Raw genomic sequence first — 24,747 nt, forward strand, 5'->3', positions numbered from 1 at the left:
TAACTAAACAATTAAAACTGAGGAAAAGACTTTGAAAACTTTCTGTAAAGTGTAATTGAAAAAAAATGCAATTTCTGGTGAGGAATAAATTAGGACACCCTCACATTTATTCCCACTTACAATGGCTAAAATCTCACACAGCTGTATCACATCAGGCGCGCATGATTACAACATCGTTACTCAGCATTCTGAAGGAAGCTCGCCTTATTTAAACCTCAGACATTTAGTCTGTTGTGCTCCTGACCGTTGAAGTGGGAGTGAACACCATGGTGAGATCAGAAAGAAGATTGTAGCAGCTTGTGAGTCTAGTCATGGATTTAAAAAGATCTCAGAAGAATCTGAAATCAGCCTTCACTGTGAAAGTACTCTACAAGTGGAGAACATTCAAAACAACTGCCAACATGCCCAGGTCTGGCCAAGCAAGTTCACCCCGAGAGCAGACTGCAAGATGCTAAAAGAAGTCTCAAAAACCATAGAAGGTCATCACGGGACCTACAGCAGGCTTGGCTGCTGTTGATGTGAAAGTGCATGCCTGTACAATCAGAAAGACACTGCACAAGCTTAACTTTCATGGGAGGTGTGCAGGCAGGAAACCTTTGCTCTCTAAGAGAAACATGAAGGCCAGACTGAAGTTTGCCAGAGAGAACGTAGACAAAGACCAGGACTTCTGGAATAATGTTCTGTGGACAGATGAGTCTAATACTGAATTATTCTGACACCTTAACAGAAGGCATGTTTGGCGTAAACCAAATACAGCATTCCAGGAAAAGAACCTCATACCAACTGTGAAACATGGAGGTGGAAGTGTCATGGTTTGGGGATGCTTTGCTGCAGCAGGACCTGGCCAGCTCACCATCACAGAATCCACCATGAATTCTACCGTGTATCAGAGGCTGCTTGAGAAACATGTGAGACCATTTTTAAAAAAAGCAAAACTGGACACTGCAACATGGCAATGACCCAAAACATACCAGTAAATCCACCAAGGACTGGCTGAGAACTAAGAAACGGAGAGTCCTGGAACGGTCGAGTCAAAGCCCAGATCTTAATCCCACTGAGATGCTGTGGGGTGACGTGAAATGGGCTGTACATGCAAGAAACCCCTCAAACATCTCACAGCTGAAAGATTTCGGCGTTGAGGAGTGGGGCAAACTTGTCAGAGTGGTAGACGGCTACAAGAAGCGTCTCACTGAAGTTATTTCAGCCAAATGGGGGTAACAGTAGCTATTAGGGCGTAGGGTGTCCTAACTTTTTCCTCAGAATACACATTTTTGTTAATATTTTTTGTTTAATGAGTAAAACAAGGTTAATTTTTGTTGCTTACCTGCAATTAAATCACTTTCTTTTTCCAAGATAAATAAAAACAAGCTTAGACGGCGATATGTGAACATTTCTTAATAAAGAACTGAATATTTAATGGGGTGTCCTAATTTTTTTCATGACTGTACACAGGACATTGGAAAGAATACATAAGAGAGTAAAGTCCCTGAGACTTTGTCTGTGCAGACAACAAAGCAGAGGCCTTCAAGTGAACCCTGTGAACCTTAAGCCACAAGTAGGCTGTTGTATAAAGAGGTGGTTGATAAGCACCTAGGGAGCTGCTGGGAGATGCAGATTGACCTTTTTAATGATTAGATACCAAAAAGACCTTTTTAATGGGTGAAATTTATCTGGGTCCAAGAAGTGATAAATCTTTGATTAAATGATGGGCAAAACAGATTATGGCACATCAAAAGAGAGAGGGGATTACGTTATCTCTGAAAAGTGTATACAACCATGGAACTTTGTACACCGTATTTGCATTTGGTTTCCACAGACCTTACGTCCAAGCAATGCCTCGTGCTGAGCCTGAATAAAGACAGGCCTTTCTTCTCTTTCGACAAACCCAGCGTCTGACGCCTTTTTTGCAGATCCGAAACAGAATAATTACTAGGTGCAGGTAAACTGTGAGAGTGTGAGATTAAATTAACGCTGTCTTGAGGCACGACATCCTCCTCACCGATTTCACCACTGAAAGTTTGCTGTCCCATCACAGGTGTCTGGTTACAAAAAAGGATTTTACATTTTTTGTGATCCTGTAATTTGTGGTTTAAATGTGTCGCTGTTAAATTCGCGCTGCGCTGACTTTCTGTCAAAGTGTGTTTTCGTTTGGGTCTGAGCAGAAGCTGGTAGCTTTTCCAACTTCACAGACTTGAAACAAGCAGCGAAGGAAAGAACTGACAAAACCTAACACATCTGTACTCGGACTCTCGTCTGAAACCAGCTTCTCTCGCAGTAACTCTAATGGGCAGCACACTCTTTACTCTGCCTACAGATCATTTTACAGATCGCTGCTGTCAGAGCAAAACCTCGCATCTCCATTTTCGTTGTTTTGACATAATTTCAAAATGCCCAAATTGGAAATGGCCAAAAATAACATGGGGAAAAAAGTCTGGTTCCATTGACTTAAACTGAAAGTAAGATATGTTTTTTCTTTCTCCTGTAAAGTTATTATTGTGGAGACATGAGCTTTTGTTCCAACAGCAGTGAAATGCTCCTCTGACTGTACATACAACCCACATTTGCATTCTCTCCGCTCACTCTGAATATATGCATATCATATTTATATTTGCAACATCTGTTCTGTTCTTTTTTACCACTCTACCGTCCTTATTTGTACATATTGTAACTGTCAATTGTTGGTTAATTTCTTGCACTTTATATGTAAATATGTTTATATGCACTTCTGGTAACTGCATTTCACTGGCTCTGTACCTGAACTCTGTACCTGAACTCTGTAGCTATAACTCTGCACAATGACAAAGCTGACTCTAATCTAATCTAAAACTGTATGACCAAAAATTAACAGTAAAGGACTGAAGCCAAGAGATTCCAGTTCCGTTTCTCTAACAGTAAACAGCAGAAAAGGAATTAATTCCCTCATCCCGTTCTTTTCCTAAAACCACACAGCAGGCACGAGGCACAGATTTAAATGTTTGATGTGATCTTTCTAGTGTGCCCTGAGACTCGGGGTGATGAGCGCTGGACATGTGATGTTTCACTGCTAGTAACTTCATGACTTGAGCAAACAAACGTGAAGTAAAATCGTCTGTTTTAATTTTTACCCGATTTTTCTCCCCAATTTAGTCGTAGCCAATTCCACCCGCTAGTTAGGACTCCCCCAATCACACGATGCTACCAACGCTAGGAGGGTGAAGGCTAACACAGGCTTCCTCCGAGACCTGTGAAACCAACCACCGCTTCTTTTCGAACTGCCGCTCACGCAACGTCACTGGACAGCCGAACGCGCTCGGAGGAAAGCGCCAACCGCCAGATCTGTTACGTCAGCTAACAGACGCCTGCGCTGACTAGCATCGCGCTGAGTGATGGGGGGAGAAGGAGGGGCCATCCCACCCACCCAGAGAGAGCGAGGCCAGTTGTGCTCTCTCGGACTCCCGGCTACGGACGGCTGTAGCATCACCAGGGATCGAACTCGCGATCTCCTGACGAGGGCCAACGCTTAGGCGGCTGCGCCACTCGGGAGCCCCTAGTCTACTGTTTTTAACAGCCTCTTGCGCCGGGTGTCTGTAAAGAGAGTCAGTCGTTATGCTGACTATATGGCGCCGACGTGCCTCTAAAAGAGAAGGAAAGCTAGCTCTCCTGATGAATTCCCTCGTTTCATTACGTAGCGCGTTTCCATCAGCAGTGCACTGAGCCAGGGTTCGGTCTGAAGCAGACAGAGACCCTGTGTTTTTTTTTGCTGTTTCATCTGTTTGTTGCAGACCTGAATACAGGTGGAGTGTTCGCACACGTCAAAGCAGATCAAACTAAAGAAAAAGGTGTGATAAATCCTCACCAAACAAAAGCACCCTGAGAAACTTCTCCATCTCTGGCCAGCTGTCTGCACTGCATGCCGGTGGCTGCATCGCCTCAGACAGATGACATTTAATTAGCTACTGCTGAGATTTTATTTACTCGTACAGCTCTATTCATTTTTATATTGGCTATAACATGAAAACATTTAATTCTTAGATTTTTAATTACTAAGTTAGTCTATTTTCCACTTCTGTTTTTATTTTTTATGACAGTGACGTTACCGGCCCACGACGACTTACTGCCTCCCTCTACGTACAGACCCACGGACCGCTAGAGGATGCTTCATGGCCCACTGGCGGTCCACCACCCACAGGTTGAGAAACCCTGATCTAGTGTAAACTGGTCAGAGACTGGACTTCTCCCATAGCCAATGTGGAGAAAAGCTTTTTAATGAGCTGAGTTTAAGGCACAGTCGAGTTTATTCGCATTTAAAACTCTAAAAAATACCAAACTGATCACATTTTAAATTCAAACATGTTTACCTGCTGCTTCTTTACTGTCTCAGTGCAAACAGCAGAGAAAACAGCAGCAGCTCCACATTTGTTTATTTGGGTCTCCTAGTAACAGGAGAACGCCAGGGTTCGCACAAAATCTGTCTTGTGATGCCTAATCGTTTAGTGTGGGTCCCCAATATTTCTGCAATGTTTCTGCAGAAACCCGTCTGGTAGTGTGAGATGCCCCGTCTTTTATAATCTGCTAAGACTTTAAAAGTCGTGTAGTGAACTCCAGACTTCAGGATTTCTTTTCGATAGCTAGCTGAACGAGTTAAAGGATACAGGATGCATGTCTGTGTAAGCAGCGCTACAGCAGACGACACTGACGACTTTAAATTCACTCCGTCTCAGAGTTAAGATGATCTTAAATGTTTCAGAGCTCAGTAATGAAGCATGAAGAGACCTGTGAGGGACACGGACTCTGGACACAGCAGAGCTTCTTAATGGCGCTGTACAGGTCGTCTCTGTTTCCCGTGATTATGCACACCACCAGCTGCACGTTGGGCTGAAACAGAGCAGAGAGGACACGACTGGTCACACATCACAGCACCACTAATGCACTTTCACATATTTCTATCCAGCCACACAACAACAGTCTGTGGACTTCAGCGTTTCTTCTGAAATGAAGGTGTTAATAGTGAGTCTGTGCTGCAGTATCAGCCTCTACTCCTCTGGAAGGCTTCTAGATGTTGAACACTGCTGTGAGGATTTGATTGAGCGTTAGTGAGGTCAGGTACTGATGTTGGATGGTCAGTTCTGGATCACTAACTCATCCCAAAGGTATTGGATGGAGCTCCATCACTCCAGAGAACCCAGTTCCACTGATCCACAGCCCAATGCTGGGGGGCTTTATACCCCTCTAGCCCACGCTGGGCACTGGACATGGTGACCTTAGGATCATGTGCAGCTGATCCAAAGCATCACATTCTATTGGTCAGTGCTTTTATGTGGAGATTATACAAGCTGTGCCAGCGATGGGGAACCTTAAAGATACTGAATTCACTCATTAGAATTAGACTTTAAACTGTGTGGAGTTGTTCAGTGTCTCTAATAGACTTGATTATGTTGTTTCCGACACTGAGTGTGTTTACATGCACTTAATAATCTGATCATTATCTGATTTCTGTAGTTATCTGATTATTAAGTGGTCGTGTTAACACACTCTGATTTCCTAGGTCAGATTAAGGTCTATAAATCTGATTAGTAAGTCTGATAAAGAGGCTGATCTGAGTCAGTAATGGGGTTTCTCAGTGCTGTAAACTCTCACTCTGATTTCTTTCGTTTCTCTCAGTCTGAGCTTGTGTGAAAACAGAGCACCGTCCCGGAAACAGCGAGCGGCGTCTAACGCAGCGTCTAACGCAGCGTCTAACACAGCGTCTAACGCAGAATCCGTGGGACCAACACAGCACTTTTGGAGTGACACTGAAACACAACGCTGAAATATTCTTCATCTTCCAGATGTTTGTTCATATTTTCAGGTAAAGTAACTCGATGTTTTTAAAAAAGCCGCTCATGATGTTCCAGTTTTATGTTACGTTTACGCCACGTCTTATTCTGGGAGTTTATTGGCTGGTTGTGGATCAGAAATGGTTGTGCTGTTTTCATGCAAATCTGATTATCTGCTCAAACTGGGTCACATCAGTGAAAAGTGTAAATGGAATCCGGCCAAAGTAGATCCAGATGTGAAACGTGTTAATGTGAGGAGTGAACAGGCTCTATCAGACATCTGGAATGAGGGGAAAAGCGTACATTCAAAACCACTGCTTTAAATCCAGCTCACGCACCTCGCTGGTTAGCTGGGAGTGGATGCTCTTGACGTAGGTCTCCGTTCGGTCGTCACGGAGCTCCACGCGGATTGGCCGGTCCAGTTTGATTCCCAAGGGTCCCGCCACTTTCCCGAACATGGCCACCAGCTCCTCGGCCTGTTCCGCAGCCCTGCGCGGGTAGAAAACAGCCCAGCAGTACAGAGGGATCTGAGGGGGAACAGAGACAAAAAAGGTAAAAGAAACCAAGGTTGCAGATTGTTGATTAAAATATGAATCAGTATTAAAACATCACTGCTTTGGCTGCGTTTATAACACCGAAGCTACACGAGCAAACTGGTATATCTCACACCCTCATTATAAATACATAAAAAAATAAACAAAATCAAAAATAATATTTCATTTATGTATATAATAGTAATGTCCATATCAATAACAAATTATGAATAAATTAAAACGGAATTTAATAGTTTAAACTAAAATGAACATAACTATGACAAATTAACAGAAAAATCAAGAGATAAATGGCAAAAGAATTAAGAAAACAAAGCTTTGATTAAAAAGAAGAAAAGTAAAATAAAACCAAGATAATAAACCAATTCATGAGATTTCAACGTAAAGATAAACTAACAATGAAAACAGTCGAGTAAAAGGATTATAAAGAAAATAAAAACAGTAATAGAAGAGTAATAAAAACAAAACTTGGCTGAATGGGGAGCTAAGCAGCTGTAGACTGCATGGGCGGGGCTAAACTGGCATCTGGCATACAGGCATCATTAAATTCTATTTAATAAAACCGAGGATTAATTGGTTTTCCATGAAATGGAAAACGGAGACGGTCAGCAGCACCAGGAGCATCCACTGATTCTTCCTCTTTCTACTTCCTCCAACCGGAGCTACAGCGCCACCAAATTCTTATTTTTTGTTATTTTCTTTTTATTATGAAAAGACTTTTGAAAAGAAAAAGGATCACAAAATTCACATTGTATCACTCGGTTGTGTCACTGTCCTATTCGGCTGCTTCACTAATCCTCCTTTTATAATCCATGCTTTTCTTACAACCATAGATGTCATAAGATAACAGTAACGTCCATATCTAAAATAATACATTATGAAAAAATTAACATAAATTAAATTACTAAAAAAAGGGGTAAGGTGACAACCTACTACTGTAAATAAATATAACTGCCATTACAAACTGAATACAAAACTAAAAAAATATTATTTATGAACTAAAACAACAAAATTGTCTTGACTTTCTCTCAAAATTAGGTTCCCAATTTCTATCTCAGAACTATATACAATAGAAATGAGGTAGAGTACTCTTCAACTCCTTCAGACCACCGGTGCTTCCAAAACGCACCTCGTCATATTCTCCATAACTTTCATATTTCATAAGCTACATTCTAAAGGTGGGGGTCGTATGAGGCTGTAACTGTCTTCTCTCCAGTCAAATAGATGGTGATGTCATTTTAAACCCTTATAATAAAAGAAGCTGAACTCACAATTTTTTTTTCTACTGAAAGTCGACCCGTTTTTCACAAATCTGGGCTATAAACTATAAACAGATGGCGTCTCTTCAGTGATCTGATCTGTAAACATTATTATTATAAAATAATACAAAGAGCGTCTCAGATTTTTGGCTTTCAGCAGTAAATTGTAAGCATATAGTGATATGTGCATCATAAAACACATGTTCTGTTAATCTGAGGGGAACTTTTACCAAAAATAAATAAATAAATTAATTAAAAATTTACATTTATTTCATGCAGTTACTGAATAATTTGCCTTACAATTTGGTCATATGAATTCAGATGGACAAACCAAAATATACTCTGGAGAATAAGAGCTTAAATAGAAAGAAGACAAAGAGAATAACGGAGGTCATAAAGAACCTACATAAAGTTGCCGGGGTTGTATATAATTTATCCATTTAGACCAAATCAGTGTTTGTCAGTGTGAAATTCTTAAGGAAGCGTCACAAAAATTAAGCTGGCGCTTCAGTGTAAAAGCGTGAAAGGCGCCCTCTAGAGTCAGTGTTTGGTTTGTCTGCTCTGGGCTACTGTAGAAACATGGCGGCCTCTGCTGGAAGACGAGCCGCTCCCTATGTAGATATGAAGGGCTCATTTTAAACTTACGAGAACACAACGATTCGTAGTTACAGCTGATTATACACGAATCAACACATGGTTTTATTTATTATACTCCATTTCTGCTAATAGATCCCCCAAAATCTCTCACACTGCACCTTAAAAACTTCACTGTACGACAAACAGCATTCTGCTCCCACTCACAGTGCTGATGGAGGAGTCTCTGACCACCTCTCGGGACCAGTCCACGGACGGGGACGTGACGAAAGAAGCCGACTGCAGACAGATGGTCTCCATGGGCAGAGTCCTGCCCTGGGTCTGCACACACACACACACACACACACACACCCCACACACAGTAGGGCTGAATGATTTTTAAAAAAAATCTAATTGCGATTTTTCTGACCGATACTGCGATTATGATTTAAATTGCGATAGTTTTCTATTGAGGTCTTTCTTCGGCTGAGACCACCAGTGTGTACTTTTTCTGGTTAAGGCTTAAAGGCTCAACAGGCCAGCCTGCCAGTTATTTGTGGGTGTGATATCACGGCACACACATGTTTGGTTGCTTCTGATTAGTTAAATTCATCTAGAAGCAGTTCACAAGGGTTAAATTTCCACAATATATCAACATTGTTGATAAACTGTAAGATTATAATTAAAACTGCAGCTCTTGCGATCTGAAAAATTGCACTCTTTCAAATTGTGATTTCGATATTAACAACAATTAATATTTCAGCCCCGCCACACAGTTCATAAACACACAGGTGGGTTACAGCTGGGAGTTATCAGGTTAAATGTCTCCACCTCAACTTTGTTAAGACCATGCTGATGATAATGGAGGCCATAATTAAAACTGCAGCTCTCGCGATTTCAATATGAAAATGATTCATCTTTCAGCACTTCTATAAACTAATTTATAAACTCAAGGCACACTTATTTAAAATAAAGCGCAGGCCAATTAACTGCATTAATAATAAACATCTTCTGGTACCCTGATACTGTGATACGCTTGGAAAATATTGAGATATATAAGATTATGAATATTACACAGCCCTTGAACTGGGTGATATGACCAAATGTAATATCACAATACTTTTATACATCATGTCTCACAATATTATTTACAAAGTAACTTATCAGAACTATATACATATATTCCTATAGACGTCTGTCCTATGCAGACCTGGACCTATAACCAATAAACTATGGATAATTATTTAAATTCAATGGGGTGGTCCTGTTTTAATCGGCGTAACTTTTCTAGTCATTACGGTAGCTTTAGAGGCCCTGGAGGCTCACAGACCAATCACATGCATTGTAAATATCACACGTGACGCTACTCAGCCAATCAGATCTGTTCATTACGATGAGCACTGAGACTCGAGTGAGTGACGCACACACAGGGCGAGGCGAGACACAGCAGTCAGAGAAGAAAGTGAGTCAGAGAGACGTTATTTCACATGACGTGCTCTGAAAAGAGGAAACTGACAGTAAATGAAATGTTGAAATCTGACTGAACTGGACTTTATTTGATTTGATACTCAGTTGTTGACTGATAAGATGTTGATATACCTACTAGGCTCCTTCAGTAAACAGACTATGGCACTGAGTCATGATGTAAGTTAGACATGATGCTCCGGACCTTCGCTTGAGGATATTTTCTCTAACTGGACCTTACTGAATTGTAATTAAAGACCCCTGCTATAGACCCTGCTATAGACCCTGCGACGTACGAATATGTATGTGTGCCCGTCCTCACCACCAGTATCTCAGGGCTGATCTCCAGGCCCCAGCGCGAGAGCTCATGGAGAGCCTCCGGGTTGGTGCTGATGTTCTGCAGGAGCTGCTTTATGGAGTGCGTGTGCTGCTCCGCACTCACGTTAATGTGCATCGTCAGATCCTGAGAGGGAACAAAACAATCGAAGAGTCACCATTCCAATCAATCAATCTATATTTTTAATCAATTAAGTAACTTAACAACTAAAATCCTAAATGTACCTGATATTAATCTTTTCAAACTGTGCTTAATGAATGAGGATGCTTTTCTTGGTTTTTATTAACATGAACAGAAATCTGTTCAGGTCTTTCCAAAACTGAAGCGACAGCTGATAAAAGTTCCACTTTAAAGCCAGAGGTCATACGTTTTCTCCCTGTGTTGTGATGTCAGTGTTCATCAGCATTTATTGGTTGAAAAGAGTTTTAATATGTGCTTTTAACAGTGGTTTGGGCAAGAAAACTGTCCAATCATTATTTAGACAAAAGCTCTTTACATCAAAAAGACACTGTGATGAGCAGGATACTGAGTGCTGAAGATAAATATCCACAAAGCATTAATGAAGAGCTGCTTTATGATAAAATAAACATTTAAAGAGATTTTTTTCTTACTTTATTGAAAAATAACAGAAAACATAAAACAAAACATTTGAATGAAGGTGAGGCTTCGCTAAAAACAGGCAGTGTATATCTTACAAAGAAGCCCACTAATACACTCATAATACAGTCATAATTAATCTGCGCATGACCATCACCTTACAATTAAACAGCACTGTGGCTTGAAGGCTGATACATGTAAATGAGCTCTGTTCTGACTGGCTGCTGGGCTGAAACACCTCTTACAAGCTCAGCGTGAGTGGGCGTGGCTGAACTGCTGCATCTGAACATGCAGACTGTGTCAGTAACTGGTTCAGTGTGTTTTCATGCTCGAGTAATCAGATAATGGGGAAACTCTGGGTGTACATGAATCAGACAGTAATCGGATTTCTGCTTTACATCCAGCCAAAAAACTCACAGAAGACGTGACGTAAACGTTACGTAAAACTCGTGCTGAGCAGTCTGATTACAGATCTAAAATACAAGTCTCTATCAGATTTCTTAATCGGATTTTTAGGCCCAGTCCCATTTGTTCTTTTTACCCCTACCCCTTGTTTTCGAGTGTTGCCCCTTGGAACTGAGTTACAGGGTAGTGGCTGAGATCTTCCTCTGAAATGGGGAAAAACATCACTTCATTAACAGCTACCAGCGCTGCTCTGTAGGCGACCCTGCCAGTCTGCAGTGACAGCAGAGGAGGGTAAAGTTCAGCTCCTCACTGCTGGGCTTTAGTTACATTTAGGGCATCATATGATCTTTAAAGAGGGGGGCAATTATTTATTATCACCCACCCCTAATTCTTCAGTGATATGAAGCTGAAGCCAGATATTCACCAGATTCTAGATCAATTTTTTTTTTAATTTAGCGAGCTGCCAAGACATCAGCTACTACTGATTTTTTATTCTTGTTATGAAGAAAAGGACCATATTACACTGAAACCACATTAAACTAAGATAATACAGTGGTTATCGTAATTTATTAACAGAGAAAATTCTCACATTTGTGGGTTTATTTAGTCTCTTGTGCAGCCGTGTCGCTGTTATTTTCTTTTTTTCCTCCTAACTCTCAGTTTGGAGGGTCATGCAGCCCCAACACTTTGCCTACCCCTCTATCTCAACAAGAATCGGGACCCCCTACCCCTAGACACGAACACGCAGAACAGAGGGGTATGGCTGAGTGGTAGGGGCGAGGGGTGAAATGGGACTGGGCCCTAGACTTTATCCTGGTCTAAGAAATCAGAGTGTGCTGTTTACACGACCATTTAAATAATCAGACAACTGCAGAAATTCGATTATGAGTGTTTTTTTTTAAGTGCATATAAGAACCGACATCACACTGACTTCAAAACGAGGATATGGGCCCTTTTCAGTTAAACCACACAAACGGCGCTCACTACCTTCATGGCTCTGAAGTCCTTTCTCATTTTCACAGGGATGCCGGTCATGAAGGAGAGCTCAGGCAGCAGCAGAATCTCTCCTGTTATTACCTGCTGTGGAAAACATCAAAATACCAGAGGCATTAGAGTCCACTCGACCTGACAGGTATATTATACTGCCATTAAAACTGGATGTGTTTACTTCTATACAGCTGTAGGAATCATTTATGTAAGAAGGCGCTTTTTAAATGGTCAATATTGGGCGTAATTTAGTACCAATACAAAGCAAGTGTTTAGCTTTGGTTTATGCAATCAGTTCACAATTCCAAATGTGTCCATCAGGGGGCAGCATGTGGTAAGAATCAGTTTCCTTTCTGTTCTGACCGACAGGCCTTAGAGCAGCTCCTCAATTCACTCCTTCTAATTTTAAATCGTTTAATCAGAGCCTAGAAGAGAGTAACTACATGTACAGACAAGGCAGTGGAGCGTACATCTAGATCCTGAGGCTTCTTCCCTTCTGTGTAGTACATTTTGTTTTCTGGATATAATTTAGTCTAATCCTGAATAGGGTTACTCAGCAGAAATAAATAAGTAAATACGTTAAGAAATAAGTAAAAAAATGAATTAATACGTAAATAAAGTTGCTGCTGAGACAAAAATCTCATTTTTATCTATTTACTTTTTTGTTCTTCTGCATTTCTACATTGTGAGAAAATTTCATGATGAACAAAACAGAAAAGATCCAAAACTGCTTGGAAAACCATTTTTGAGGTTTGGGGGTCCCATTCGGGGGTCCCGTGTCTGTCTGCTGACTCTCTCTCCATAGCGGCACTGATGCTTCAGTGTCAGTAAATGTTTGTTTTATCAGCTGTTCTTCTGTAGAGTCTCTGTTCTAGTGCGGTTCTGCGCTCTTCCTCACATTAACTGAGATCTTCCTCGTCTCCTCTTCTGTAGAGTCTCTGTTCTAGTGCGGTTCTGCGCTCTTCCTCACAGTAACTGAGATCTTCCTCGTCTCCTCTTCTGTAGAGTCTCTGTTCTAGTGCGGTTCTGCGCTCTTCCTCACAGTAACTGAGATCTTCCTCGTCTCCTCTTCTGTAAAGTCTCTGTTCTAGTGCGGTTCTGCGCTCTTCCTCACAGTAACTGAGATCTTCCTCGTCTCCTCTTCTGTCTTCAGTGTGAGAAATGAGGAACAGTCACTCTTCACTCCAAACTCTTGGGAAACTGGGCGAGTTTTCAGATTTACAGATCTGCTGCAGCTCATTGTAAAGTGTTTCAGAGGAATCCAGGCAGAGTTACAGTTTCTAGGCTATGAAGGACCAACTGGGTGAACCAGTCTGCTACAGCGCCACCCTGAGGCAGAGCAGAGCTGCAGCTCTAGTTAGTTAAGATCACCAGAGACAGAAGCTGATTGTGGGAGAAGCAGATAAACAATCAGCTTCACTCAATCTGGACTTAAGCGTCTGTTTTTCCCTAATGAACAGCAGAACATCCTGTTTTTTTCAGGGGCCCCCAGAATTTTGACTGAGACATAATTAACCTCTTTTTTTTGCTCCAACTTCACGTTCCACGCAGATTGAGCGCTGTAACTAAAAGCTGCCTTGTGATGTTCAGACTGTAAAATCTGTAACAACACTGGTATTAAAAATCATAATATAGTATTGAAAATTCTTGTATGTCTAACACTCACTCATTCTGACCACCTCCTTGTTTCTATGCTCATTGTCCATTTTATCAGCTCCTGCAGTAACTGCAGCGACACTGACATGGTGGTGGTGTGTTAGTGTGTGTTGTGCTGGTCTGAGTGGATCAGACACAGCAGTGCTGCTGGAGTTTTAAACACCTCAGTGTCGCTGCTGGACTGAGAATCGTCCACCAACCAAAGATATCCAGCCAACAGCGTCCTGTGGGCAGCATCCTGTGACCACTGATGAAGGACTAGAGGACGACCAACACAAACTGTGCAGCAGCAGATGAGCTATCGTCTCTGACTGTACATCTACAAGGTGGACTGACGAGGTAGGAGTGTCTAATAGAGTGGACAGTGAGTGGACACAGTGTTTAAAAACTCCAGCAGCACTGCTGTGTCTGATCCACTCGTACCAGCACAACACACACTAACACACCACCACCACGTCAGTGTTACTGCAGTGCTGAGAATGATCCACCACCCAAATAGTACCTGCTCTGTGAGGGTCCATGGGGGTCCTGACCACTGAAGAACAGGGTAAAAGGGGGCTAACAAAGTATCAGAGAAACAGATGGACTACAGTCTGTAACTGTAGAACTACAAAGTGCACCTATATAGTAAGTGGAGCTGATAAAATGGACAATGAGCGCAGAAACAAGGAGGTGGTCAGAATGTTACGCCTGACCGGTGTTTAATGTGGAAAAGAAAAAGTGAAACTTCTTCAAAATGTTCTGTAACACATTCTGTCACAAACCTCTCACATATAATATCCACATCTTTCACATCCACAGGATTATTATTACCAACATCTGTAATTATTACTGACACTGAGTTATCAGCGACGGAGGGGCTTCTATTCTTACAGCTGCTCGTGTTCGAGTTACACAAACCCAGCAGGCTCTGCTGATGGAGTGTGAATCTAACAATGTGATTAATAATTATCACCACGGTAATTTTAACTCAGAGTGAACAGGGCATTAGATAACGCCCACACAGACAGAGGAGACCGGCCTGAAGCAGCAGCTCACCTTTCCTCCAGGTCTGGACCTTTCCTTCGGGCGATGGACCAGCATGGGCTGGTCCACTTCTTTTATCGTGATGCCGTAGTTCTTCCTGTAAAGAACAGAAGACGCTGAATCTGTACTGCAGTGTTTTAATCGTATAATGGACCAAACTCACTGACAAAATACTGTGATCAGAAAGCAGATCAATAGACTCTACTCTACTACTACTACTATCTTCTATGCTGTGAGGATTTGACTGCATTCAGCCACAAGAGCATCAGTGAGGTCAGGTACTGATGCTGGATGATCCGGCCTCTCACTGATTTTTGTTTTACTAAATTTCACTAATTTCTTATTTGATTTTCTAATTTAATGATTTTCTCTTTTTTGGGGGATTTTTCCTCAATTTTTTCCCCCAATTTAGTCGTCTCTAATTCCACCCACTTAGGACTCCCCCAGTCACACGATACTACCAACACTAGGAGGGTGAAGGCTAACACAGGCTTTCTCTGAGACCTGTGAAGCTCCACCACATCTTTTCGAGCTGCCGCTCGCGCTCGTCACAGCGACAACACTCAGATGGCTGCGCCACTCAGGAGCCCCATGATTTTACATGTTCTCAATCATGTTTTCTCTTCTGTAAAGCACTTTGAATGACAGCCGTGTATTAAAGGTGCTATATAAAGAAACTCGCCTTGCCTTACGGAATGACCAGCTCCATTATTATTATTAGTGATTGTGCGCTGCACTTAGAGATGAAACGATATTAAAATTTCATATCACGATTATCATGACCAAAATTATCACGATTATCGGTATTATCGCGATATTGTTCAAATGTGTTGAAAAGTAAAATAAATAAAAAAATAAATACTGATACACAAACTGAAACTCGTTTCACCAACTTTTATATTAACACAAATAGAATTGGCAGCAATATGCACTTTTTGTTTGCATAAACATTAAAAAATAAGGTCAATACATTTTTAGTATTACTTTTGTATTACTTACAATACTTGTAATACTCTGTAAACAAAATAATAGCAAATGTATTATAATTACTGTTATTATTATTACTGTTATAATAATAATAATAATAATAATAATATTATTATTATTATTATTATTATTAATTACAATAACTAGGGATTTCCCTGCATAGAGATTTAAATCGCGACCAACTCTGAGGTGCGTCTTAATGGAAAATTACTACTATTTAAAACTCAGCTGCTTGTTAATGATGATCGTGCTCGTTTGAACAGTAGCGCCCTCTGTAGGGGACACTGAGTGATTTGAGACGGTGTTATTCTCTTCTCAGACAGTAAACACTGAAAGCGAGACGAGCTGTGCAGATTGAACTTTGCAGCGTCTCGTTCCAGAGCTCATTTTGGAGACGCTGCTCCACAGAAATGTGTTAAAAGCTTTAGTTTCGATTCACAGCTGATTCACCGACTGTTTTTCTTTTTTTGACGCTAAAAACTTCATTTTATATGATTAACGAACCATAAACACAAGTTTAAACCACACAAACCGTGACATTTCTTCTATTTCGAAATCCCCACAGACTTTTCCGTTAGTTAACCTTGGATTCCTGCAGGTAGCGGGTGGTGGTCGCGAAGATGACTCGTAAGGTTTGATGTGTTGCCCCCTTTCGCCGCTATTTTCTTTCGGCCTGTTCTGCAGACAGGGTGGTCATCTGCAGACAGGGTGGTCATCTGCAGACAGGGTGGTCATCTGCAGACAGGGTGGTCATCTTCAATTAACTTTCCTTCTGCATCCTTATAAAACCCAAAACATGACCAAACGTCAGACTTGGTCTTCTTAGAAGGCTGAAATATCTCTGAATCTCCGAGTTTTTCACACCGCGGTAATCGACCGCGGTTTTAACGATACTGTAAAGTTCAAACGGTACTACTAACCGTCATTAATTTTACCGCGGTTTACCGTGAAACCGGTAACCGTTTCATCTCTAGCTGCACTGTTATCAGATTTATATACTTCTAATATAATTTCTACTACTTTTTTTTCTTATTTTTCTCAAGGATCGTTGTCCGACATCTCCTCCCTCAGTTTTCGAGATACCGGCACGTTCCAACTTCACAATGTTTGTTTTTTGCTGTTTTCGTACGATCTTTTCCCAAAGGAATGAACGGGGTAAAAACTGTACATCCATCTACTGTATTTCTGTTCAACATAAAGACACCATTTCGCACTCTCTGACTATCTCAGGGCGGGGCTCCGAGCATGAATTCAATGTTGTTCTGACCCGCACTCATCTGTTTGTCATTTCCCCCCCCCATCCCTCGTTTCTCCCATAGACTCCCATTCATTTTTGCCCCCAAATAAGCCAATTATTTCTTTGCCCGACAGCTACCAAACAGCGCGTTCACTCAGGGCAGGTCCTCAAGCTCTAAACTACAGCCACACTGACCCGCACTCATCTGTGTCACTGTTGCATTCCTTGCTCCTCCCATAGACTCCCATTCATTTTTGAGAACAACTAACAACCACTTGGCAACCGCCTAACAACCACTCAGTTCACACCCCTAGCATAGCAACTACCCTGAAACACGTTACCACAGAAATCAGCTTCAGCTGCGAAAATCTCTCCGCATTTTCCTTAGAAATGCACTATTCTAGTTATTTATTAAACACCAAGTCGATTCTGACTCCTGGTGACCACATGGGAAGTGTTTTTCCAGAATATCCCATCTTACAAAGCACCATCAGCCCAACGGGACTGTGGGTAAAGGAGCAGCAGATGAACCTGTAGTAGTCGATGAAGGTCATCTTGGAGCCGTCTGCCATGGTGAAGGTGTCTTTGGGGGATTTGGACCACTCGATGTCGTCGACGCGGTAGGTGCGGTTGTTGTAGCGCGTGATGACGATGGCGCCGGTGAACTCCTTGGTGCACTCGTCCTGAAAGCTCTCTCGGCTCTGCTGGTAGATCACGTTCCTACACACACACACACACACACACACACACACACACACACACACACAGCACCGAGCAAATCTCTGAGGCACATTGATTAAAGCCATTATCTGGGCAGTTTGTGCCACATAATGCTATTTTAAAAAGGCATGCAAATAAAAACAAACACAGAAAGAGAAAAAATTATTTTAGCGTATGTAGTAATGTGGTCGATATCTGGTGAGACAGTCTACAGAACAAAGTTCCAGATTCTCCTGGACGCCTTCAAACATGACAAGGATTTGTTGAAATCCAGCACATTTGATTGAATATACTAAAACACTAGTTAAAATAGGTCTTAGATGACGATTACAAATTATGCTGGGCTTCTTTGAGGAATGAAATGTATGTGTGTGTGTGTGTGCGTGTGTGTGTGTGTGTGTGTGTGTGTGTGTGTGTGTGTGTCGCTGCTGTCAGAAGAAAACCTCGTATCTCCGTTTTTGATGTTTTTTGAGTTTTGGACATAATTTGATAACACCTATTACCCTTTACATTGTGTGTAAATTTCATGATGAATGGACCAAAATAAACGACCCAAAATGACTTGAACAAAATTCTGGTTCCATTGACTTACATTAAAAGTACAGTGTGTTTTTTCCTTCTCCTGTAAAGTTACCATTTTGGAGATACAAGGTTTTGTTCTGACAACAGCAAAATATAGGGTGGCATGCGCCCGTCCCTTGGGCCCCGATGACGGCTGTGAGAGCTCCAAGCCCAGATGAAACCCTGTGAAGACAGCAGGGAGAGGATGAAATCTGTGAAAGTGAAGGCACGCGAGTCCCGAGCCCCGCCTCTTGGGCCCCGCCTTCGGTCCCGCGGCGAGGCCACTTTAATTTGACGCACGTTCGATCCCAGCGGCCGAGCTCTCTGTCCCTCTCGGCTCAGAAGCTCACGCTCCCCTTAATGAGAACCAGCTGATGCTGATCTGGGCACAGAGAGAGAGACGAGCAGCAGCAGCAAAGGAAAAGACCTGAAAAGCTTAGTGTTAGAGAAAAGGACTGAAAAGTCTACTTTTGGTTAAACTTTGGTTTTGAGTTGTTAAACATAAAATAATAATAAATAATAAAGTTAAATGGCTGCTGAAAACGTTTCTCCTGCCTCCATCAAGCACTTTTTTACTTGATGAAGGACCATCGTGAACGACCAAACGACGATCAGATTTAGGAATGGGCCACTTTTACCTGCAGACTGAACAAAGGCAGAAAGACTCAGAGACACTTACATGACGTCTAGAACCGAGTCATTCCGCAGCACTTTGTGCGACACGTCCACGCCGAGGTACAGTCCACCATCTGTGTGTTTAATACAGGTGGCGTAGCCTGGCCACACCTGCAGCCTGAAACAGAACACAATGCACACATTTAATACATGTTTTACAAAGAGATTAGAGACTTTTATGAAATTAAGTGGATTCTGCGTTCAGATTCCGTGAGCATTAGCGCTGCTACGATTAACCAACTAAAAAATCAACTGTTGGAATGTATCTCCTCGATGAACAGGCAGTGATTATGATGATAATCCCTATTTTAAATTCTCCCTCTGTCTCTCTTACAGCAAGGATGGAGACAGACATTTATATGCACTTCTTAACCACACAGTATAAATATATATATTTAATGAAGTCTTTTTAAAAGGCTTCCCAGTTTATCTTTCTCCAGTAGAGTACTCTGAAAGGCTCTACACCAGGGGTGTCCAAACACCAGCTCAAAATACCTGAGGGCCAAAATATTATTCACAAGTGATTCAAAATAATAAGCTTTCAAAGTATCCGAGTACAGAATCAGAGCTTGTGAGCTGCCGTTTCCCATCACTGAATAAAAGATGCACAAGGCCTCTTTTACTGTGGCTCAGAGCAGTTTGGATCAGTTTGGAGCAGTTAGTAAGTGTTTAAAACAATTAAGTAATTTATTTAAGAGTAACAACAAAATATGAATAATCTATTAATTGTATTCCAGTATTTCCTTTTTCAAAAATATAATTTACAACATAAACTAAACCAAAATCTGTAAATCTTTGGTTTTATTAATGTTATTTACATATCAAATTAGTGCAGCGACATCATTCAGAATTCATTTATTAAAGGAGAGGATCAGATTAAAAAGCAGCCGTTATTATTCCTCCTTAAAGGGTTAATAAGGCTCTTAAACTTTAGCTACTTCATTACCGCAGTGCATTGTTACACTGGAATCTTACAGCACTGCTGCCACCATCAGGTGAGAGGAAGAACTGCAGCCAACTGGCTGGAGGGTCCGAAGGGCAGAGAAGAGAAGACTGACTTTGGACACGTCCAAAGTTTGACCGTTTACAGTTTGAAATTATTCAGTTTATTATTTAGCCTCTTTTAAAAACTAACAACATTTAATAAATAATCCAGTTATTAGTGAAGGAACAAATCTAATTGTTACAGCTGTCTGAGTGACAGAAACCCAGCAAAGTATGCTGAGTATAATTAGCGAGCGCACACTAAGTTTCTTTATACGTGGTTAACTCAAGCCTGGCGGGTAAATTTGAGTACAAACGTTTAACGACCCGAAACAAATGACTGATTTGCGGTTAACTAATCAAAACTCTTATTATCATCTATAATACCAAATAATAAAGATAAAATAGACAATAACAATATTACTTTTCATCCTAGGCGTCTAAATGATCAAACTCATGTTTGGTAGGATCGCGTATCAATTTGAGCGTAATAGTTTAACAACCTGGAAAAATACTTAAGTTGCTGGTTAACGAACCAAAACTACTATCAATTCCACCTATTAATACCAAAAATAAGAATAAAAACAGAAAATAACAATATTACTGGCAATCCAGTGTGAAAGTGGTTGTAGTCATTTTACATACTTTTGTTTTATACCACTGACACCAATGCACAGCTAGTGCAGACGCATCTCATTCACTGCAATAATACAGTTTAAATTAATCTAAATTTAAAAGTTAATCCTCTCCGGGGTGAAGTATTCTGGGGTCTTTGAAAGGCTCTACATAGTTCACGGTTAATAATTCTTCAGTTTATGTTTGGCCTTTTGTCAAAAAACGAACATTTAAAAAAAAATAATAAAGTTAGTGACGTAACATTTAATTTTTCAGCTGCATTTGAGTAACAAACCCAGCAAATTGTTCGTGGATTACTGATATAAGAGACAGTGACCGCCCTGTGTGAACATATCGTACCAAATTTTCTTATTTATAATTTGCTTAGTAAGTGATAAATACCTGTGCTTTCCAAGAACAACAGCACTGTTTGGATCATAATGATTCCTTCCCACCAGCTTCAGCCCCAAAATCCTCATCACTCTACAGAAGAGGGAGAAAAAGCCAGACAGAAAAAAGGGTGGTGTTAATGTCCTCTCATATCAGGGCTATTCATACGGTCAGTACCTCAGAAGCACTGACCAACTGCAGGGATCATTAAAGACGACCCTCCGTCGTTCAGTCTTAAGGCCTTTACGCTCTCAACGTGTGATTTATTTCACTTTCTGTTGATTTTTTGCAAACTGGTGGTGACATGAACTCACTAACCAATCACGGTCACTTCTGCTGTTGGCATGACGACAGCCAACATGACGTAGCAGCTGTGCTTCAGCAAACAGAAGATTTTGCAAACGCTAAAAGGACCAGAATCTCCGAAAGCAGCTCAAACTGAGCTACAAACAGAGTTAAATGTGGAAGAACTCAGAGTTTCAGCTTCTGAAGGAAGTGATGAAGATCATGTTACTTTCACTTTTCCAGAATAGACAGCAGCCCAGCGCCACCGTCTCTGGGGTGGTCAGTCCATCGTTCAGCTTCTTTGTTTGATGTGTCCGTCTCCTTTTCTCAGTGAGGTTCTTCTTGATCAGCTACACATCCTTTCAGACCCACAGCGCTGAGTCGTCTTCTCACAGTGGAAGGATGGACAGAAACACCTGTGGATGTTTTCAGATCTGATCAGCTTGATTTTCTCCTCTCTCTCAGAGATGAAAGCTTTAAGTGCTGTTTATCTGATGGGGGCAGTTTTGGGGTCGACCAGCTCTTCCAGGTGGTTGTGAAGCAATATGTTCTGTTATTGCTCAGCAAATCTCATAAGCAAAATATTGTGATACACATTGTGTATCGTGATATTTCTGCCATATCGTTCAGCCATAATGATGCGACTCATGACGTCTCGCCGTTTCCTCGACTGCTCTCTCCACGGCGTCGGAGGACACTGAGCATCTCTCCATCTCACCTCCCAAACAGCTGAGCCGCCCAGGAGAGCGTGATTCTCTCTCCGGGCTAAAAGAGAGCGAGCGCTTCCGGCAGAGAACAAAGGGCAGATTAGATGAAGAACTCTGCAGACACGGTCGACTCCAGGCAGCAGTGACCCTCCATCAGGGGGGCCGAGAGAACGCAGGAGAACAAAACTGGAGCCAAATTTAGAGCCTGTTCTGCAGAAACAACACTGCTGAAGAGTAAAGCTGTTCAGTATTGTATTCAAAAAGAAAGAGAACATTGGGGGGGGGGCACAAGAGAGAGAGAGAGAATGACAGATAAAAGACGAAGAAAGAACAGAAAGAAGAGAGGGCGAGCACAAACGAGACCAAGAAAAGCGCACAAAGAAAGAAAGAATAAGAAAAGAGAGCAGGAACAGAGAAAGAGGAAAGCTTGGGATTATGAGTGAGAAAGAAGAGAAATAAGGTGAAAGAGAAAATAGTAGGAAATGGAGGAAGAAAGACAGATGAGTTAGAGAAAAACAGAATCAGATACAAAAGTAACAGAAATAAAAATGAATGACGGAGGAAGAAGTTTAAATAAATAATAAAAAAAGCGTGAACAAGAAAAATTAGGTGAAAGAAATAAAAACGGAGTCTAAAGATTTCAGTAAAAAGATAAGAGATCTTAGAGTTGTAACAGTTGTAAGATTTAAGGATTTTCCTTGATTGATTTTTAACATTAAATAAATATCTAAAGCAGCTGATTTCAGACTTTATTCAAACTCAAGCATTGAAAATGCTGATTCAACTGCATTTCCGATATGGGCGTTAATAAAGAGACTTAATTCAAACGCAAAATGTGTTTCTGCATTTGCATTTCTGTGCACAGCAGCTGTTAAAGTTAATATGAAAAGCAAAGAGCTTCTCACATTTCATTTTCATTGTCTTGATGGTCTGACTGACATTAAAAAAGGAAAAACGATCCCTGATTTGCAGATTCATTTCCTGCGTTGCGCTCCAGCTCTGCCCAAATGTCACAGCACTCCTGTCAATCAATCAAAGGTTGTGGGTGGGACGTCAGGGGGGACTTTTTACCGCTGGGCGTGTTTTAGGAGGAAGTGACGAGTCTAAACTTTGGGAAGGTGGTTGTTAAAATACAGCAACCGGCACTACTGACGCTTAAACAGAAACGCACACACCTCCACCTGAAGATGAATTCTGCGTTAATCCACACTGGAGATGCAACTGTAAACACACAGTAGTGATGAAATGGTGACCAGTTTCTTGGTATAAAACAGTACAATTCCAGTTGGTTAGCAATGCCGTAGTCGATCACTGCGCTTTGAAAAACTGTTAAATACATTCCAGCATCAACCAAATTAGTACCAGCACGCAGCGTGGGTCTGTTCGAGTGTAAACATGGTGGAACCCTTTGGAAATATTTCAGCCTCCTCAGAGGAGGGTCATCCTCCATTTGGAGTGCGAAAGGTCACAGCGCTTAAACGATGCTTAAAATATCAGTCACAGCTCCAAAAGTCAGTATGTACATTTACACAGTCGACCTGAGGTTAAATGACACTTTTCCCTCGGGATTCTCTGATTTTTCTCTTTTAATCCTGTTTCATAGTCGCTCTGCATCTGTAAAACAGCTCGTCACAAACCAATTTTCAACATTTGAGAAAACATTTTTAATATAAAACAATATTTTAAAGAGGTTTAACTGAGGAACTGGTATAAAAAGTAAACATGAATCTGTTTTACATCATTAGCGTTATACTATATTTAAAAACGTATTTTATTGAAAAAATTAGTTTGTCACAGATTGTGGTCACTGGTGTTATCAGGACTCTTATTTTAGATTTTGTCACAGTATTTTCAGCTCTATTAAACTGCTTCTTTGGGTCGAGGCTCAGAGAGGAAGCAGCTCAAGGCCTGAGAAGGCGAGTCAGACTCGCTCACTATATTTCATTAATTTATTAATAATTTTGTTTATCAGGCAGCTCATAACTTCTATATGTTGCAGGGTTTGTGCTTTAATGGCTGGGTAATTAAAATAATGCCACATGTAATTTCTATTACTGGCTTTAAATACACAAGGTCACCTGATGGCCAATGACTCAGCCAATTTACAGAATCCTCAGTTTTAAACAGAATGTCACTGGAATCACCGTCACTGGGGTCGCCGTCACTGGGGTCGCCGTCACTGGAGTTACACCATACTCATACAACACCAGTGACTGTAAACTATGTATGGAATTCAGCTTCTTTCTGCATGTACGATAATAGGAGATGTTAATAGACATATTAAGATTATTTAATTTTGGGATGAAAGAAATCATTTATTTTCAAAACGTTTCCACCTGAATTCCCACTCCAAATGGAGAACGACCCAGGACTGAGTTTAAACTGCATTCATATTTTGGTTTTTACATGAGTGCAGAGGGAAACCTGAGTGAAGATGGTCTGCAGAGCATGCAGAAAGGGGGCAACACTTCAAATCTTAACAGTCATCTTCGTGACCTCCACCTCCACTTTATAGCGGCTGTGTTCTGACGAATGGCGCCACCACCTTAATCAAAACAGCCTACCAGATTTTAAAACTGTCAAGCTGAAGTCGGCTCCTCGTTCACCAGCTTCTTGTTCGAATTTTCCCGTTCCACCTTAAATGAGGCAGCAGTTATTATAATGCCTCAAGAACCAGAATGTAACTGCTGCACCATTTAAGGTGGAACGGGAAAATATGACCAAGAACCCGGCGGACAGGAAGCCGACTTCAGCCTCGTTCTGAAACTGCAGGATAGTCCGATAGTCTAAATGTCCTTATCAGAAATTATTACCAGCATAATGAAAATAATTAGGACAGCCTAAACCAGCTAATCAGAGGGGGAACTAGTAGCTGAGTCTGAACTGAATTAACACTAAAAACATAATAAACCCTCATGTTTAAACTGCTTGAACCT

The 24,747-nt window shown here is 41.3% G+C and overlaps 1 protein-coding gene across 1 annotated transcript in view; it reads right to left on the reverse strand.

Moving 5' to 3' along the window:
* piwil2 (piwi-like RNA-mediated gene silencing 2) overlaps positions 1-24,747 on the reverse strand; it is a 60,816-nt gene that overhangs the window by 12,207 nt on the left and 23,862 nt on the right. The window contains exons 10-18 of the mRNA XM_036599059.1: positions 20,832-20,912; positions 18,835-18,948; positions 17,406-17,594; positions 14,663-14,747; positions 11,969-12,061; positions 9,965-10,105; positions 8,407-8,520; positions 6,134-6,322; positions 4,753-4,854 (exon numbers count right to left, since the gene is read on the reverse strand). Coding sequence (XP_036454952.1) covers positions 4,753-4,854; positions 6,134-6,322; positions 8,407-8,520; positions 9,965-10,105; positions 11,969-12,061; positions 14,663-14,747; positions 17,406-17,594; positions 18,835-18,948; positions 20,832-20,912 — 1,108 coding nt within the window. The remainder of the gene's footprint in view (positions 1-4,752; positions 4,855-6,133; positions 6,323-8,406; positions 8,521-9,964; positions 10,106-11,968; positions 12,062-14,662; positions 14,748-17,405; positions 17,595-18,834; positions 18,949-20,831; positions 20,913-24,747) is intronic.

The sequence above is a fragment of the Colossoma macropomum genome, unplaced genomic scaffold (assembly GCF_904425465.1).
Source record: "Colossoma macropomum unplaced genomic scaffold, Colossoma_macropomum, whole genome shotgun sequence".
NCBI classification, from domain to species: domain Eukaryota; kingdom Metazoa; phylum Chordata; class Actinopteri; order Characiformes; family Serrasalmidae; genus Colossoma; species Colossoma macropomum.